This window comes from Chlorocebus sabaeus, chromosome 13, assembly GCF_047675955.1.
Source record: "Chlorocebus sabaeus isolate Y175 chromosome 13, mChlSab1.0.hap1, whole genome shotgun sequence".
In the NCBI taxonomy this organism is placed as follows: domain Eukaryota; kingdom Metazoa; phylum Chordata; class Mammalia; order Primates; family Cercopithecidae; genus Chlorocebus; species Chlorocebus sabaeus.
Genome location: NC_132916.1, coordinates 68,595,731 through 68,610,742, shown reverse-complemented (window position 1 = coordinate 68,610,742; position 15,012 = coordinate 68,595,731). Strand labels below are relative to the sequence as shown.

The 15,012-nt window shown below is 36.4% G+C and overlaps 1 protein-coding gene across 1 annotated transcript in view; it reads right to left on the bottom strand.

Annotated features, from left to right (window-relative positions):
- Positions 1-517: 517 nt before the first annotated feature.
- Positions 518-15,012, bottom strand: part of ZC2HC1B (zinc finger C2HC-type containing 1B) — a 66,119-nt gene continuing 51,624 nt past the window's right edge. The window contains exons 7-8 of the mRNA XM_008006798.3: positions 1,131-1,215; positions 518-719 (exon numbers count right to left, since the gene is read on the bottom strand). Coding sequence (XP_008004989.3) covers positions 1,145-1,215 — 71 coding nt within the window. The 3' untranslated portion in view covers positions 518-719; positions 1,131-1,144. The remainder of the gene's footprint in view (positions 720-1,130; positions 1,216-15,012) is intronic.

The following is a 15,012-nucleotide window of genomic DNA, read 5'->3' as shown; positions in this document are numbered from 1 at the left end:
ACAGACTGAGATCCTGTCTCAAAAAAAAAAAGAAAAAGACTGCAAAGAGAAGAGAGGGTCACCTCCCAACAGAGATCTGTATAAATCAATGCTAACGAAATGAATAGATAGCTTCTGGTTTGGCCATGATAAATAAATGCATTGAGGCCACTGAGAACATTCTTCCCACAGTATGGAAGATTTTGGTAATGTTTTATCCTCTACTTCAGTGTTTCCCCCCAAATATGGTCTGTGTGACTGGTATATGTAAGACACTTCTACACAGTATATACATAAACATTTAAATTAAGTATAATAGCTATAATTTAATACTTACTAGATGCCAATATCAAAACTGAGATTTCACGGCTAGTACATAAAATGAAGCCAGTTAAAGAAAGATTTTCCTAGTAAGTAAATAATGTTTGTACTCCAATTACTAGTCTACTAAAAAGGTTCTAATATCAAAGCAACATTGTCTTAAAAACCCATCAAATGTCCAATTAAAAAACATCAAGTGAATTTGAATCATGCATTATACAGGTTGATTGGTTTCAGGCTTTTGTTTTGAAAAATTCAAAGAGAGTAAATAAAAATTTGAAGCTAGTTTTACTTGTTCTAAGTGATGCTTCAAGAAGAATCAAGGGTATATAAACCGATGTCACATCTACCGTTCCCTCCCCTTAGGTGGCATTCTGGGGTATGCAGCCATCCAGGCTGATGGGTTTCAGGGAGCCAGTCTGAAAGCAGAAAGAAGAGGCATTTACTTTAGAACGTCATTGTTTCCACATTGAGAATGCTAAATAATGTAGGCCTCTTTAGACTTTTAATTGTTTTACAAACAATTCACATTCTCAGGGAAACTATTCTTTTTGAGGGTAAGGTACTTAGAAAAAGGGACAAGGCAATAACCTTTCCAGTCAAAAGTGAAGGATCATTCCCCTTTCCTATTAAGTCATAAATCAAAAACTGAATATCCTCTTTGAACTGTATGTTTAACAGAAGAGTCAGTTTCAAGAGCATACATTTTGTTAACTCAATCTGGAGTTTGTCCAAACGTCTCTTCAGTTTGCCTACTATGCATCCGTTCTCTTAAAAGTCATTAACTGACCAGGAACACCTGGATTAGAGGTGATTTTTTTTTTTCTTACCTGGCTTCTAGGAGTTAATCTTTTTTAGAAGATTTACTAAATCCTTGTCTGAGTTTTGCTCCAGAAGCAGGGTCCATAGCTAATCCTTTGCAAACACAAACAGATTTGTTATTATGTCAAAGCAGAACATTACCAAGAAAAGAAGACATGATTGTGAAATCCCCACATGGGTTCAAAAGTTTCTATTCTTCCTTTTTTTTTTTTCTTTTTTGGTGAGAGGTGAGGGAGTGTTGTGGGGAGGGTAGTAAGGGTAGGGTAGCTATAGACAAATACCCACTCTCTGACCTGAACCAAATAAGGAAAACAGGGGCTCCCTCAGGTGTCTTCTTTCCTCTGCCCCTAGCCTCTGTTTACTCATGGACTTTGGACTGTACCTCAGGTAACCCACCTTTTATACACTAGGACTTTCGACACCCCCTCCACTATTGCCCCAGCTTTCAAAATGGACCCTGATATTTTGGATCTTCAAATTCTTTGCTAGCTCTCATATGAGAAGACTTTGCTAAGCCTTATGGAAGCATAAGCTTCCTTCCCTGCTTGAGGTTGTCTACGTGACAATGGATTCATTCTGCAAACAGTATTCTTTTCCCTTGAGCCCAGCAGCGCTGTTAGGTATGGAGATACACAAGTTTATGGATATGCGCACACCACAGCACCCCCAGACTACATCGTAGGGGACAGGATTCTCAGAGGTTCTTTTTTGTTAAAAAATAAAAAAGGAACAAGTCCCCTCTGTCCTAAGAAGCCTCCTTTCTACTCAGTGTTTTATGAAGGAGCAAAAACAAGGAAATTGTGGATCAAACTCCCAAAGGATAGGAATAGAGTTTTTAGTGTTAGTTTTACTGAAACATAAACCGGTTTTACTTCTGCCAAAGAATCCGCAACTGACACTTTGATGCTCGACAGGTTTGCTACATAAGTAAATTAGGTAAAGAATGGAATGCTAGTGAAGGTAAAATGCTTAACTTGATGAAAATCCACTGGCTCTAGAAGTAAAGTAGAGCCCACACCAGCAAAGCTGTACTAATGCAGTCCACTACTAAATATACAAAGCAATGCAGGTCTAGATCCCAGAACTACATGCTCATCGTGACATTAGTCTCTGTACAAAGATCTTGGAGAAGCAGCTTCTTGGCAGTACCTTGCAGTATATTTATCACTCACATAACAAAAGCCTCCAGAAAACAGCCACCAGTACATATTTGCTGTCTAGGCTATATACTCATTTCCCATCTGAACATTAGAATCTTTTAGGAATGCAAGAAGAGCCACATCTTTCTCTAAAATAATTTCCAAATATGTATCAATAGAAAAATCAGTAGCATTTCTATACAGCAATAATAATCATGCTAAGAACCAAACCAAAAGTCAATCCCATTTCTAATAGTCAAAAAAAAAAAAAAAAAAAAAAAAGAAAAGAAAAGAAAAGAAAAAGAAAACAACTCTGGGAATACATTTAACCAAGGAGTAATAGATGCCTATAAGGAAAACTACAAGATACTGATGAGAGTTAAGAGGACACAAGTAAATGGAAAAACATTCCATTCTCATAGATTAGAAGAATCAATATTGTTAAAATGACCATATTGTCCAAAGCAATCTACAGACTCAATATAATTCCTATCAAAATAACAATGACATTTTTCACAGAATTAGAAAAAAAATCCTAAACTTCATATGGAACTGAAAAGAACCCAGTTAGTGAAAGCAGGCATCACATTACCTATCTCCAAATTATACTACAAGTCTATAGTAATCAAACAGCATAGTACTGGTATAAACATAGACATATAGATCAACAGACAGAATAGAGGACCCAGTAAGGGAGGAGACCACCCCTCATATTGTCTTATGCCCAATTTCTGCCTCCAAAGAAAGAAGAAGTAAAAACTAAAAGGTAGAAATGAAATCCACAAGCAGACAGCCCGGCACCACACCCTGGGCCTGGAAGTTAAAGATCTACCCCTGACCTAACCGGTTATTTGCATTAAAAAGGCACTGTGAAGATCTCTGTCCTGTTCAGTTCCTTTCTAATTACCGGTGTATGCAGCCCCCAGTCACATACCCCCTGCTTGCTCAATCAATCACCACCCTTTCACACGGACCCCCTTAGAGTTGCAAGCCCTTAAAAGGGACAGGAATTGCTCACTCGGGGAGCTCAGCTCTTGACACAGGAGTCTTGCCAATGCTCCTGGCTGAAGAAACCACTTCCTTCTTTAACTCGGTGTCTGAGGGGTTTTGTCTGTGGCTTTTCCTGCTACACCAGAAATAAAACCACATACCTATAGCCAACTGATATTTAACAAAGTTGACAAAAACATACATCAAAGAAAGGACACCCTACTCAATAAAGGGTGCTGGGAAAACTGCATAGCCACATGCAAAACAATGAAACTGGATTTATCTGTCACTATATACAAAAATTAAGATGAGTTAAAGACTGAAACGTACGATGTGAAACTAAAAATTATAGAAGAAAACCTAGGAAAAACTCTTCTGGGCATTGGCCTATGCAAAGAATTCAAGACTAAGATTTCAAAGCAAATGCACCAATAACAAATATAGACAAATGGGACTTAAACTAATGCTTCTATAGAGCAAAAGAAATAGACAGACAATGAACAGACAACCTACAGAACGGAAGAAAATATTTGCAAACTATGCATCTGACAAGGGACTAATATCTAGAATCTACAAGGAATTCAAACAAGTCAACAACAACAACAAAAGGATTAGGAAGTGAGCAAAGAACCATGGACAGACATTTTCCAAAAGTAAACATAAAAATGCCCAACAAGCAGATGAAAAAATATTCAACATAACTAATCATCAGAGAAATGCAAATTTAAACCATAATGAGATGTCATCTTATACCAGTCAGAATGGCTACTATTAAAAAGTCAAAAAATAAGAGATGTTGGCAAAGATGCAGAGAAAAGGGAACATTTATATACTGTTGGTAGAAACGTAAATTAGACAACCTCTGTGGAAAACAGTATAGAGATTTCTCAAAGAATTAAAAATAGAACTACCCTTTGATCCAGCAATCCAACTACTGGGCATATAGCCAAAGGAAAAGAAACATTTTATGAAAAAGATACGTGCACTCATGTTTATCACAGCACTAGTCACAATAGACACAGAATCAACCTAAGTAACCATCAATGAATGATTGGATAAAGAAAATGTGGTATATATATATGGAATACTATGTATCCATGAAAAAATAAAATAATGTCTTTTGCAGCTATATGTATGGATTTGGAGGCCATTATCCTAAGTAAAATATCAAAAACAGAAAGTAAAATACTGCATGTTCTCACTTGTAAGTGAAAGATAAATAGTATGCACACATGGACATACAGATTGGAATAACAGGCATTAGAGACTTGGAAAGGTGGGAGGGTGGGAGGCGGGTGAGGGATGAAAAGTTACCTAATGGGTACAATAAACACTATTCAGGTGATAGTTACACTAGAAGCCCAGACCTCAGCACTAGGCAATATACCCATTTAACAAAGCTGTATTTGTACCCCCTAAATCTATTTTAAATAAATAAACAAGGTCACTGTATAATGATAAAGGGATCCATTCAGCAAGAAGATATAACAATTCTAAATATATATGAACTTAACACCAGAACATCCAGTTCCTCTAGCTTATATAGCAAATATATAGCAATATATAGCGAATATTATTAGTTCTAAAGGGAGAGATAGACTCCAATACAATAATAGTTGAAGACTTCAACACCCTACTCTCCATATTAGGCAGATCATCAAGACAGAAAACCAACAAAGAAACATTAGATTTAAACTGCACTTCAGATCAATGTACCTAAAAGACATGCATGGAATATTTTATCCAATAGTGACAGAATACACATTCTTCCCATCAACACATGAAACATTCTCTAGTATAGACCATATGCTAGGCCACAAAGCAAGTTTAAATAAAAAAAAAAATCAAAATCATATCAAGTACCTTTCAGATCACAATGGGATAAAACTAGAAATCAATAACAACAGGAACTTTGGAAACCGTACAAATACTTGGAAATTAAATAACATGCTTAACAGCCATTGGGTCAATGAAGAAGAAAGAAGGAAATAAATGTCTTGAGACAAATGAAAATGGAAACACAACATATCAAAACCCATGGGATGTAGTAAAAGAAGTGCTAAGAGGGAATTTCATAGTAATAAATGCCTATATCAAGAAGTAGAAACATTTCAAATAATCAAGCTAAGGATACCCCTCAATAACTAGAAAAGCAAGAGCAGAACAAATCCAAAATTAGCAGAAGGAAAGAAAAAATAAAGATCAGAGCAGAACTAAATGTAATAGAGACTTAAAAATAATACAAAGGTCAATGGAATGAAAAGTTAGTTTTTTGAAAAGGCAAAATAGATAAATCACTAGCTAGACTAACCAAGAAAATAAGAGAGAGGATGTGAATTAGCAAAATCACAAACAAAAAGGGACATTACAACTGATACAACAGAAATACAAAAAAGCATCGAGACTTATAAAGAACTATATGCTAACAAATTAGAAAAGCTAGAGGAAATGGATAAATTCCTAGACACATACAATCTACCAAGAATGAATCAGGGCTGGGCACCATGGCTCATGCCTGTAATCCCAGCACTTTGGGAGGCCAAGGTGGGTGGATCACCTGAGGTCAGAAGTTCGAGACCAGTCTGACCAACATGAAGAAACCCTGTCTCTACTAAAAATACAAAAAAAAATTAGCCTGGTGTGATGGCACATGCCTGTAATCCCAGCTACTTGGGAGGCTGAGGCAGGAGAATTGCTTATACCCAGGAGGCGGAGATTGCTGTGAGGCGAGATTGAGTCACTGTACTCCAGCCTGGGCAACAAGAGCGAAACTCCCTCTAAAAAAAAAATAAATAAATAAAATAAAAAAATAAAAAAAAAAACCACACAATGAATCAGAAAGAAAAACCTGAACAGACCAATAACAAGTAATGTGCCGGGTGGGGTGGCTCATGACTGTAATCTCAGCACTTTGAGAGGCCACAGGCGGGCGGATCACGAGGTCAGGAGATTGAGACCATCCTGGCTAACATGGTGAAACCCCGTCTCTACTAAAAATACATAAAATTAGCCGGGCATGGTGGCGGGCGCCTGTACTCCCAGCTACTGGGTAGACTGAGGTAGGAGAATGGCGTGAACCTGGGAGGTGGAGCTTGCAGTGAGGGGAGATTGTGCCACTGCACTCCAGCCTGGGCGACAGAGCAGAGCGATCTTCTGTCTCAAAAAAATAAATAAAAATAAAATAACAAGTAATGAGATTGAATCAGTAATAAAAAGTCTCCCAACAAAGAAAAGCTCAGCACCGGATGGCTTTACTTCCAAATGCTATCAAACTTGTAAAGAAAAACTAACACCTATTCTTCTCAAACTATGTCAGAAAATTCAAAGGAGGAAATTCTTCCTAACTCATTCTGTGAGGCCAGTATTACCCTGATACCAAAACCAGACAAGAACATAATGGAAATAGAAAACTACAGGCCAATACCCCTGATGAACACAGACACAAAAAAACTTCAACAAAATACTAGCAAAGTGAATCCAACAGCACCATAAAAGGATAATATATCAGATGAAAGGATGGTTCAACACATGCAAGTCAATAAATGTGATACCTCACAACAACAGAATGAAGGACAAAAACAATATGATCATTTCAATAGACAGAGAAAAGGAATTTTATAAAATTTAACTTCCTTTCATGATTACAACTCTTAACAAATTAGGCATAGAAGAAACATACCTCAGCATAATAAAGGTCATATGTGACAAATGTATAGCTAACATAATACTGAATGGGGAAAAGCTGAAAGAACTGTAACAAGATATTGGATATCCACTTCCACCACTTCATTTTTATTATTTATTTAGAGATTGGGTCATCATTTTTATTCAACATAGTACCGGAAGTCCTTGCCAGAGCAATCAGGCAGGAGAAATAAACAAATGTAATCTAAATTGGAATAGAGGAAGTAAAACTGTCCCTCTTTGTAAATAACATGGATATATGTATGTGTGTGTGTGTGTATGTACTATATAGACATGGATATATATATAAAAAATGCATATATACCTATATGTGTATGCATGTATATAACCTAAAGACTCCACCAAAAACACTCTTAGAACCAATAAATGAATTTAGTAAAATTGCAGGATACAAAATCAACATATAAAAATCAGCAGCATTTCTATGTGCCAATAATAAACTGGCTAAAAAAGAAAACAATCTCATTTACAATAGCTAAGAAAAATAAAACACTTAGGAGTAAATTGAACCAAGAAAGTGAAAGACCTTTACGAGGAAAACTTCAAAACACTGATGAAAGAATGTTAAGAGGACACAAATAAATGGAAAGATATTCCATGCTCATGACTCAGAAGAATTAATATTGTTAAAATGACCATATTACGCAAAGCAGTCTACAGACTCAATGTAATCCCAATCAAAACAGCAATGACATTCTTCATATAAATACAAAAAAAATCCTGAAATTTGTATAGAACCGTTAAAGAGCCCAAATAGCCATAGTGTTCCTAAGTAAAAAAAACAAAGCTGGAGGCATCACATACCTGATTTCAAAATATATTAAAAAGCTGTAGTAACTAAAACAGCAAGGTATTGGTATAAAAACAGACACATAAACCAATGAAACAGAATAGACACTCCAGGAATAAATGCATGCATTTATAGCTAACTGATTTCCAACAAAGCCATAAAGAATATAAATTGGGGAAAGGCATACTCGTCAATAATGGCACAGGGAAAACTGGATATCCAAGTACAGAAAAATGAAACTAGATTCCTATGTCTCACAATATACAAAAGTCATCCCAAAATTGATTAAAGACTTAAACAGAAGACCTAAAAACTATGAAATTGCTAAAAGAAAATAGGGAAAATGCTCTCAAACATTGGTCTAGGCAAAAAATGTATGGCTAAGACTTCAAAAGCACAGGCAACAAAAATAAAATAGACAAATGGGACTATGTAAACTAAAAAGCTTCTATGCAGCAAAGGAAGCAGTCAACAGAGTGAGAAGGACAACATGCTGAATGAGAGAAAATATTTGCAAACCATTCATCTGCCAAGGAACTAATATTCAGAATAAGCAAGGAACTCAAACAACTTTTTGTGTTTTTTATCTAACACAACACAAAAACACCTGAGGAATTCAAAGAACTTAACAGCAAAAAAACTAATAATCCCATGAAAAAGTGGGCAATGGATCTGAGTAGGCATTTCTCAAAAGAAGACATACCTCTCTCACCTCTGGTTAAAGGGGGGGGGGGAAGGACTTAAAAATGGACAACAGGTGTGTGGAAAAAATGTTCAACATAATGAATTATCAGGGAAACACCAATCCAAGCTGCAATAAGACAACATCTTACCCTTGTTAGAATTGCTCCTATCAAAAAGACAAAAAATAACAGATGCTTGTGAGGATGCAGAGAAAAGGAAACTCTATATTATACACTGTTGTTTGGAAAGTAAATTAGTACAGCCATTACAGAAGACAGTATGAAGTTTCCTCAACAAACTAAAAATACGACTAACATAAAATCCAGTAGTCTCACTACTGGGTATTTATTCAAAGGAAAGGAAATCAGTATATCAAAGGGATACCCATATCCTCTTGTTTATGGCAAGACTATTCACAATAGCAACATATGAAATCAATCTAAATGTTCATTAATGGATGAATGAATAAAAAATGTGAATAAAATTGGAAAAAAAAGAAAATGTGGTATATATACTCAGTGGAATACTATTCAGCCATAAAAAAGAATGACATCCTGTCATTTGCAGCAATGTGTATGCAACTAGAGGTCATTATTGTTAAATGAATTAAGCCAGACACTGAAAGACAAATATTTGTTCTCTTTCATATGTGGGAGCTAAAAAAGTTTTTTTCAGTGAGGTAGGGAATAGAATGATAGTTACCAGAGGCCAGGAAGGGTATGTGTGTGGCAGGGTGGTGGTGGAGAGGTTGGTTAGTAGGTACAAAAAACAGTTACATAGAAATAGTAAGTTCTAGTGTTTGATAGCACAGTAGGGTGACTGCAGTTAACAACAATATATTGTATATTTCAAAATAATTAGAAAAGAAGATTTGAAATGTTCCCAACTCAAATAAATAATAAATGTTTGAGGTGATAGATATCTTAAATACCCTGATTTGATCATTACACATTTTATTCATGTATCAAAAATACCACATGCATTCCATAAAAATAGTATATATTCCACAAATAGTATATATCAACAAAAAGACCACCATATTACAAGTAGACTAATACCAGAACAGAACAAAGGAAATCTCGCTAAGTGAGATTCTAACTAATGCATGCGCTTGTTTGCATCAATGAAAGGCATTTGGTACTTTTCTCCAAGTCCTTAAATACTTCAGAGATTCACCTTCACCCAGTATGCTTCTAATTCCTCCCTGGAATGACTTCAAATTACATGTGACTAATTTAAAGACACATGAACCCTAGCAACTTTATTTTTGTTATTTTGTTTTAAGAGAAAAGGACTTATTTTGTCACCCACACTGGTGTGCAGTGGCATGATCATAGCTCACTGAACCCTTGAACACCTGTACTGGACTCAAGCAATCCTCCCACCTCAGTATCCTGGGTAGCAAGAACTACAAGTGGGTGCCACCACATCTAGCTAATTTTTAAATTTTTCTTGTAGAGACAAAGTCTTGCTATGTTTCCCAGGCTGGTCTTGAACTTCTGGCATCAAGCAATCCTCTGACTTTGGCCTCCCAAAGCACTGGAATTATAAATATGAGCCACAACACCCAGCCAGCAATTATATTTTTTAACGTAAGCAAGTAGAGAGTAAGAAATAAAATTTAAAAAGCATCTTGAACTTGAAATAAAATAAAGCTCTCTCCTAAAGCTAATTAACATGATAATTCTATTCTATGATAATAATTTGAGTGTGAAATTATGGAATCAAGATTTCCACTTCTCCTCATACATTTCATTTAAGAAGTATTTATTGAGTGCCTCATGTGTGCCACAAACAACTCTAAAAAGTAGGGATATTCCAGTACAATAGAGAAAGATACAGTAGACAATTCCCCTTTCTTGAAACTTACATCCCATTTCTTTTTGGTGCAGGAGAGACAAATGAGTTAAATATATATTGAATATTAGATAGTGATAAATGTTATGTGGAAATAATAGCAAAGGAATTAGGGAAGGCTTGGTTAGTTTTAAATACAGAGGTTGGAGAAGTCTCACTGAGATGACACTTTAGCAAAGAACTGAAGGAAGTGAATGAGTGAACAGTGCAGATTACTGGGAGAATGTTTTTGTTTTCAGCAGAGGGGGCAGCCAGTGAATGGTCATGAGACAGGAGTGTGCATGGCTGCTATGGTCCAGGAACAACCTGGGGCCACCTGAACCTGGAGCAGGATTAAGAAGAAATAGCACAGTATTTTGGGATTCAGTTTTTTAAGAAAAAGAAGAAATAGGAGAAGGTGAGCTCAGATGGTATTATGGAATCTAGTGTCAACCTCTTTTTTTTATTTTTATTTTTTTGAGACAGAGTCTCACTGTGTCATCAGGCTGGAGTGCAGTGGTGATCTTGGCTCACTGCAACCTCCAGCTCCTGGGTTCAAGCGATTCTCCTGCCTCAGCCTCCCAAGGAGCTGGGATTACAGGTGCGTGCCACCACACCTGGCCAATTTTTGTATTTTTAGTAGAGACAGGGTTTCACCATGTTGGCCAGGATGGTCTCCATCTCCTGACCTCATGATCTGCCCGCCTCGGCCTCCCAAAGTACTGGGATTACAGACGTGAGCCACCGTGCCCAGTCATGCCAACTATTTTAAGAACTTTGCCTTTTACTTAGTGACATCACAGTACTTACAAATTATCATTAACTAGTCAAGAGCAAACATAATACCATTTTGCTTAGATTTACTGATCTACTAGTCTATTTTCTTATGTATTAGAATGGTATCTTTATAATGTTCTGCTTAACATCACATACTAGGACACAGGACTTCTGATTCCTAACTTGGGACCTTTTCACTTATGTCTTGTTGCTATTTTAAAGAAATTAGTTCAAGGAAGGAAATTCTTTTCTGATTTTTAACACCATAACTGACATGCTGTCTTTTCCCATTCATGATCTCTTTCCAAGTTTACTAAACAAGACCTCAATTGTTCTAGACCCTCGTGTTGATTTGTTATCTAATTCTTATAACTTAAGAAATATTCCTTCTTGAGAAATAAGATTTGACCTCAAACTTCAAGGAGTGTTTTTTGCTCCTTTAAGCATTCTCATATGTATTATCTCTGAAAAATAAAAAAAGAAAACATAATATAAAGACATTGTTTTTTTTTTTATTTTTCTGAAGGACACTAGCATCGTACTTTAGAAAAAAGCGTATTAGTAAAAGTTTTACCAAATGAATACAATTTAAATTTTTTTCTTACTTAAAACTAATATTTACCTGATTGTTAAGTCTTTCCCAAATGAGGAAAAAACTAATGACTTGTCAGAATTCTGGAAAAATAGCAGAGTAGGAAGCACCAGGAATTTGTCTACCCTCCTAGATAACAATTGCACTGGCAGAATGTGTCCCCTGTAACTATTTTGGACTCTGGAGTCTATTGAAGACTCAAAACTTCCAGGGGAAGGCTTGAACAGTAAGATACAGTTAATTTCATCAATTTCAGATCTTAGCACAGCAACAGCTGCACATTCTCCACCCCTCAGCTGCATGGCAGGCAGCTCTGCACATATTCCTGGATCAATCTGGACATGGCCTGTGGGAGCCATGGTAGGCAAATAGGAACCCAGATAAAATTTCTAACTATCAGAGATTTATTCTCTGATCACTGATTGTTGTTTCTGATCAAAGAGGGACAAGGGTGCAGGTGGCCATTGTTGTTGTACCTTCCATCATTGTTGTAAGCCCCTTCTCCTCTGGCTGAAGTAACTTCCAGGGGATTTAAAGGGATAGTGCCCTTCTCTCCTTTTATTTTTGTCTTTTCTTCCTTTTGGAAACTAGACATTAAAAACTAGGCTTAAAAAAAAAAAAAAAACTACATATATTAGGAAATTAGAAAGTGAACATGCCACACCCAGAGAAAGGCACAGGCTCAAAAAGACTGAGAAAACCTTACTTATGTTGACACCTCAGACTGATCCTTGGCAGAGAGACAGTCTCACACACACACACACACACACACACACACACACACAGAGAGAGAGAGAGAGGGAGACAGACAGAGACAGAGACAGACAGAGACAGAATAGCAAACCCTGCAGAAGTGAGAAAATCTAATTTCCACAGTTACACATTATTAGGTCCAAATGTCCAATTTACAACAAAGAAAATCACAAGCTAGACAAAGAAAGAGGAAAGTATAGCCCCTTCAAAGAAAAAAAAATCAACACAAACTGTTCCCAGAAAAGACCTGATGACAGATATACTAAACAGATCTATTAAACAAATACTTTCGAACAACTGAAGATGTTCAGAGAACTAAAAAAAGATGTGAAGAGACTCAAGAAAAAGATATGTGAACAAAATGGAAATATCCACAGAGATAAATCCTGAAAAGAAACCAAATAAAATTCTAGAACTGAAAAATAGACTAAATGAAGTGAAAACTTTACTGGTAGGATTCAAGGACACATTTCAGCAAACAGAGGAAAGACTCAGCAAACTTAAAGACAGGACAATGGAAATTATCGAGTCTGAGGAAGAGAAAGAGAAAAAATTAAGGAAAAAAATTAAGTGAACAGAGCCTTAGGGATCTGTGGGATGCTGTCAAACTGACCGACATATGCATTGTGGGAATACCAGAAGGAGCAAAGAGAGAAAAGGGCAGAGAGAAATAATGGCTGAAATCTTGCCAGATTTAACAAAAGACATGACTATAAACATGTAAGAATCATTCAAAAACTAAAAGTGAGACGGACTCAGAGACCAACATTGAGACACATTATAATCAAACTTCCAAAAGAAAAAGACAAAAAATAATCAGAGTAGCAAGAAAAAAAAAATTACTTGTCACAAACAAGGAATGTTCAATCAGATCAGTAGACTTCTCAACAGAAACCTTAGAGGATGAAACACAGTGGGCCAATATATTCAAAGTGCTAGAAGAAAAAAACTGTCAACCAAAAATCCCATATACAAAAAAACTATCCTTCAAAAAGTAAGGGAGGAGATGGGCACAGACGTGCATGACTCTAGTCCCACCTACTTAGGAGGCTGAGGTAGGAGGACTGCTTGAGTCCAGGAGCTTGAGTTTAACCTGGGCAACATAGTAAGGTCCTTATCTCTTACAAAAAAAAAAAAAAAAAAAGGTGAGGAAGAAATTAAAACATTTCCAGATAAATAAAAGCTGAGGGAGTTCATTATCATGAGACCTGCCCTGCAAGAAACACTCAAGGGAATCCTGCAAGGTGAAGTAGGAGGATACTAGACAGAAACTTGAAGCTGTATAAAGAAATCAAAATCTCAATAAAGGTAAATGCATGGACAATTATAAAAGCTAGTACTATTGTAATAATGGTTTGTAACTCCACTTTTTTGTTTTCTACATGATTTCAGACTAATACATTTTTAAAAACAATTATTAGTCTAAAAATTAGTACTGTAACTGGTTTGTAACTCCACATTTTGTTTTATACATAATTTAACAGACCAAATAGAGGAATTATAGTTTAGTATACAAAGCACAAGTTAGGGATCCCTTATCTGAAATGCTTGGGACCAAAGTGTTGCAAATTTTTTTAAAATCTTGGAATATTTGCATTATACTTACTGGTTGAACATCACTAATCCAAAAATCAATTGCATGTCATGTCAGTGCTCAAAAAGTTTCAGATGTTGGAGCATTTTACATTTCAGATTTTCAGATTAGGAACATTCAACCTGTATAAAGATGTAATTTTGTGAAATGAACAACCAAAATAGGTGGAAAAGAAGTTGCTGAAGGAGCAGTTTTTGTATGTTATGAAGATAAGCTGGTATAAACTCAAATTAGAATGTGATAAGATTAGGAAGTTAAATGTAGTCCCCATGGTAACCACTAAGAAAATAGTTACAGAATACATACAAAAGGAAATGAGGAAGGAATATAAATGTTTTGCTTTAAAAATCAACTAAAAACAAAATAAGACAGTTGTATTAGTCTGTTTTCATGCTGCTGATAAAGACATACCCAAGACTGGGCAATTTACAAAAGAAAGAGGTTTATTGGACTTACAGTTCCACGTGGCTGGGAAGGCCTCACAATCATGCTGGAAGGTGAAAGGCATGTCTCACATGGCAGCAGACAAGAGAACACAGAGCTTGTGCAGGGGAGCTCCTCTTTTTAAAGGCGTCAGATCTCATGAGACCTAGTCACTATCACAAGAATAGCACAGGAAAGACTTGCCCCCATGATTCAGTTACCTCCCACTGGGTCCCTCCCAAAACACATGGGAATTCAAGATGATATTTGGGTAGAGACACAGCCAAACCATATCATTTTGTACCTGCCCCCCGCTGCCCCAAATCTCATGTCCTCACATTTCAAAACCAATCATGCCTTCCCAACAGTCCCCCAAAGTCTTAACTCATTTCAGCATTAATTCAAAAGTCCACAGTCCAAAGTCTCATCCAAGACAAAGCAATTACCTTCTGTCTATGAGCCTGTAAATCAAAAGCAAATTATTTACTTCCTAGATACAATGGGGATACAGGCACTATGTAAATATAGCCATTCCAAATGGGAGACATTGGCCCAACAAAGGGGCTACCGACCCCATGCAAGTCTGAAACCTGCGGGACAGTCAAAT